The sequence below is a fragment of the Geospiza fortis genome, unplaced genomic scaffold (assembly GCF_000277835.1).
Source record: "Geospiza fortis unplaced genomic scaffold, GeoFor_1.0 scaffold421, whole genome shotgun sequence".
NCBI lineage: Eukaryota > Metazoa > Chordata > Aves > Passeriformes > Thraupidae > Geospiza > Geospiza fortis.
The window spans coordinates 38,105-41,937 of NW_005054871.1; the positions used below are offsets into that span (position 1 = coordinate 38,105).

General features: G+C 45.8%; 1 protein-coding gene across 1 annotated transcript in view; it reads right to left on the reverse strand.

The window, feature by feature from the left end:
• The window catches only part of LOC102039568 (protein fem-1 homolog C-like), a gene marked incomplete at its 3' end in the record, with an annotated part of 40,941 nt that extends 38,098 nt beyond the window's left edge, over nt 1–2,843 (reverse strand). The window contains exons 1-2 of the mRNA XM_005431280.3: nt 2,761–2,843; nt 1,186–1,897 (exon numbers count right to left, since the gene is read on the reverse strand). Of these exons, the coding sequence (XP_005431337.1) occupies nt 1,186–1,729 (544 nt within the window). The remainder of the gene's footprint in view (nt 1–1,185; nt 1,898–2,760) is intronic.
• Between the last annotated feature and the right edge of the window lie 990 nt (nt 2,844–3,833).

Here is a 3,833-nt window from a genome sequence, read left to right on the forward strand (position 1 = left end):
GGGGGGCTCAGGAGACAAATGACACCTGGATGGCCCAATTGTCCCCAGGGCTGAGAGGCATCTTTTGAACTTCACCTATCAGACGACGCTTTGCTGACCTTCTGAGATTGATGGACAGCTCTCAGCAGGAGGCAGGGAGAGGGGACAGGGGAAGTGGGAAAGCCAAGACAGGACACTGCTTCACACTGTAACAGTAACCAAGGACCTACAGGTATTTCTGTCAAAATATACTTGAAGTATATGATACTGTTAAAATTGTAATTAGCTGGAAGAGGGCAACTGAAGTAATATGCTACAGAACATTTTATTAGGAAATATATTATTAATAAACATATTTGTTAAAAAATAAGCTGCTGAGACACAATCCTGGCTCAATGAGCTAAAAAAGTTAACCATAACCTGCAATAATCAACATGCTTTTTAGGCCAATATCATAGTCACATATAAGTTTGAGATGTAACAAAAGCCAGCAATTAGAATAAGAGGTCCACATAAATATAATCACGGCAAAAAGGACATAAGTCTTCACTTTGAACAATGTGTCAGGATAATTGTATACCAATGCAAAGATATTCTTTGTGATCTGTGCACCACTGTAAGTCATTCTGTTGCAATCAGTCACAGGAAGCTTCATCTCCTTAATCCTAAAATACATTTTTGTCTACTAACATTGAAAAAAGGTCCAAAAGGATTCAGGAATTTGAGGGAGAGGAGGAGTAAAGAGGAAAGTGATTATTCATTTCCAATGTAGAAAGTAGAAAATAATTATTCTCCTTTATGCATCTTTCCTTTTTCTAGTCTTAGTGGCACAGGTAAATTTTACATACAGCATATTCGGTTTGTTAAGAAACAGTATGAAAAACATCCTAAATTTTACACAATATATGCTCACATTATTATTACTGTACAAACCTGCTAGAAATAGTTCTCAGCAAAAGTCAACTCTGCACCTGCATAAACGCAAAGTCTTTAGGTTAAAGTGTATCAATTTAGAATTACATTTTATAGCCACTATTAAATGAGTACGCTAAAAAAATTGTAAAAACAGCTAAATACACTTCATCTCTTACTGGAAAATACATTCACATTGTGAGACTAGAGGAATATTTTGGATGTCATCCTCCTCAAGAATATGAGTAACTTCACTCCTATTTACTACAAAAAAAAAAAAAAAAAGAAACTTACCTTTAACACTTTTTCTGTTAACATCAGCTCCTTTTTCAAGTAAATACTGAGCAACTTCTTTGTGGCCTTTGTAACATGAGATCATCAAGCATGTATGCCCATGACGGTTTGATACTTCCAAGTCTGCTTTGTGCTCCACAAGGTATTTTACTATTTCCAAGTGACCATCAAAACAGGCTGCTCTAAGCGGAGTTGAATTTGTTAGAGTTGTGTTGTTGACAGATGCACCATGATCCAACAGACACTGAACCACCTTCAAGTGTCCAGCAGCTGATGCTGCCCATAATGGTGGAGCGCCTTCAATGATCTCACCATCAAAATTAACTGAACCACCAATCTCTATAGAAGCAGAGCAATAATCCAACAAGTATTCCACCATGTCAATGTGCCCATAACGGGCCGCTATCAAAAGTGGTGTGGCACCGTTGGTTTTTTCTGACATTAGTAAGGCCACCTCTTCTCTGGTTTTGCTTGCCAGTAACTTGGAAAGGAGACACAGCTTGCCATCACGAGCTGCGTTGAACACTGCTGTCTTTAGATCCATTTAGTCTGTACCTCTATTTCTTGAAGGATACACACCTGTCCTTTTCAGAGTCACAAACAAAAGCTTATTGGAAACACACAGCCCCAACTTTTTCTCAGATCAGACAGATGGGAAAACATGGAGATGCTGAACAGGGTCCTGACAAAGCAGAGGCTTCACTTGATAACTCTGCAAAAGAAAAAATTCTGGATGTTTTTTACCTTCTACTTCTCAAACAAGTATGTACAATTACATTTTTCTACAGCTATACTCAAACAAACCACTGGCTGTGGTGCACCAACATCCAGCTGCCGTTCATGGGACTTCCCTGGACTGCACAGTATCTCTTAGAGGAAGATATTGATCAGGAGGCCAGATCCTAGCAGTGCGCTATGCATACCATTTGCAGGAAAACACTTTCCCCTCATAACATAACAAACCGTACACTTGTATCAACTTCTGCTTTTAAACACAGCCTAAGTAAAGAACCATGAGCCCCACCCCCTCAGGTCCTCTGAGGAACCCCATGTTCACAAACACACGCGTCCCCGTGCTATCTCCACCCTACTGGCGAGGGAGCAATTTCAGAGCCTGATCGGAAAAACAAAACACGTCCTTGCCATAGTCGTGTGATTTACTATCAGACACCGCCGAAACCCCGAACTTGCCCTTCCATCACAAACACCCTCGGCCTGCCCAAAAACCCCCGCCTCCAAACCTCCTCCTTCAAGACGATGCTATATTTGCCTCCCACCCCAAACCTCCCTATCCCCCGCCCCGGATTACCCCGTGCCTCGCTTCAGATAGTCCCTCTATTTGTCAAACAATCACCCGCCTCCCAAACCACCCAAGAATCCCCAAAAACCTCTTCCCAGTTCCCTCAGAACCGCTCCTCACACGACCACTGGGACAGGGCAGCCTCCACCGCCCGCGCGCAGAACACGGAAGCGCCCGCCGCCTCCCCCACTCCATCCAGCTCCTCCACGACAGACCAGTCCCCACAGCGACGAGCGTCTACCACCAACCCTACACTCCGAAACAGAGGAACCTACCAAGCACATCCCGGCCACCGCTGAGCCCAATGAGAAACACGCCTGAGCGCCGCCAGCCACTCGGAGCAGGGCGGGAGGTGGGACTACGCCGTCGCTCAATCTACGCTAAGAGTGGGGCGGTGCTGGTGGACGGTGGCGATGCGGTAGCTGTCCTCTAGGGGGGGCGGTGCTGGCCCCTCGCACCGCCCTCCACTATAGCGCGTGCGGGCTGGCAGAACGCAGCGGGAAGGAGGTAGGTAGGTTTTGATTAACTGTGGTATATAGGGATCAGGTACGGGGGGTTGTTTTTCCCCAGCCCGTGTTTTCTTTTCCTTTCTCTAGAATAAAACAAAGGGCAAGGCAGCGCTAGAGCGGAGCGTGCACCGGCGGGGAGGAATGTCACAGGGGTGAGGGAACAGCGGGGGCGCACGGTACCTGTAGAGGGGCGCTTCCATGGAGAGTAGCAAAAACCCGCAGGGCTGCAGGAGGAAATCCTTCACGGCTGACCACGTGTGGATCTGCTCAGCAGTTCCGGGCAATAAACCCATCCCTTGCAGCGGGATGCAAAACCTGCCCTGTCTGGAGAAAGAAAAGTGTGTGTTTCCTGTTGAAAATAAGTTAGAAACTGTTGTAAAATAGTTACTAGATCGTTAAGCATGTACTGTTAGTTTGGTTATTATATTGTAAAAGGGGTTAAAAGGGTAGTTATAAGACATACGGTACTCAACATACCATAATACACCTAAGTAAAGTGCACCACCCCCCAAGCGAAATGAGCCAGCCTGGACAGAACTGTAATGGGCCAATCAAGCGCCTTAAACATTCATGCAAAATAAGGATCCAAAAAGAAATCAATCCAAAGGGACAAAAAACAGGATAAAAAGCGGGCTTCTGACCCACTGAAGTTGTGCCGCTCCATCTGGGACATCAGGGACATTGCTACATCGCTGCTGAAAGGAAGACCCAGCGCCGGCGCTGCAGCACCCTCGACGGGAACGCTCCTGCTCGGCCCACGGCCCCCCTTGCTTTAGGCCTTTCTTTTTCTTATAATAAAAGCTGAAATCACTCTAGACCGGGAGGGTGCTCTCGGTTTT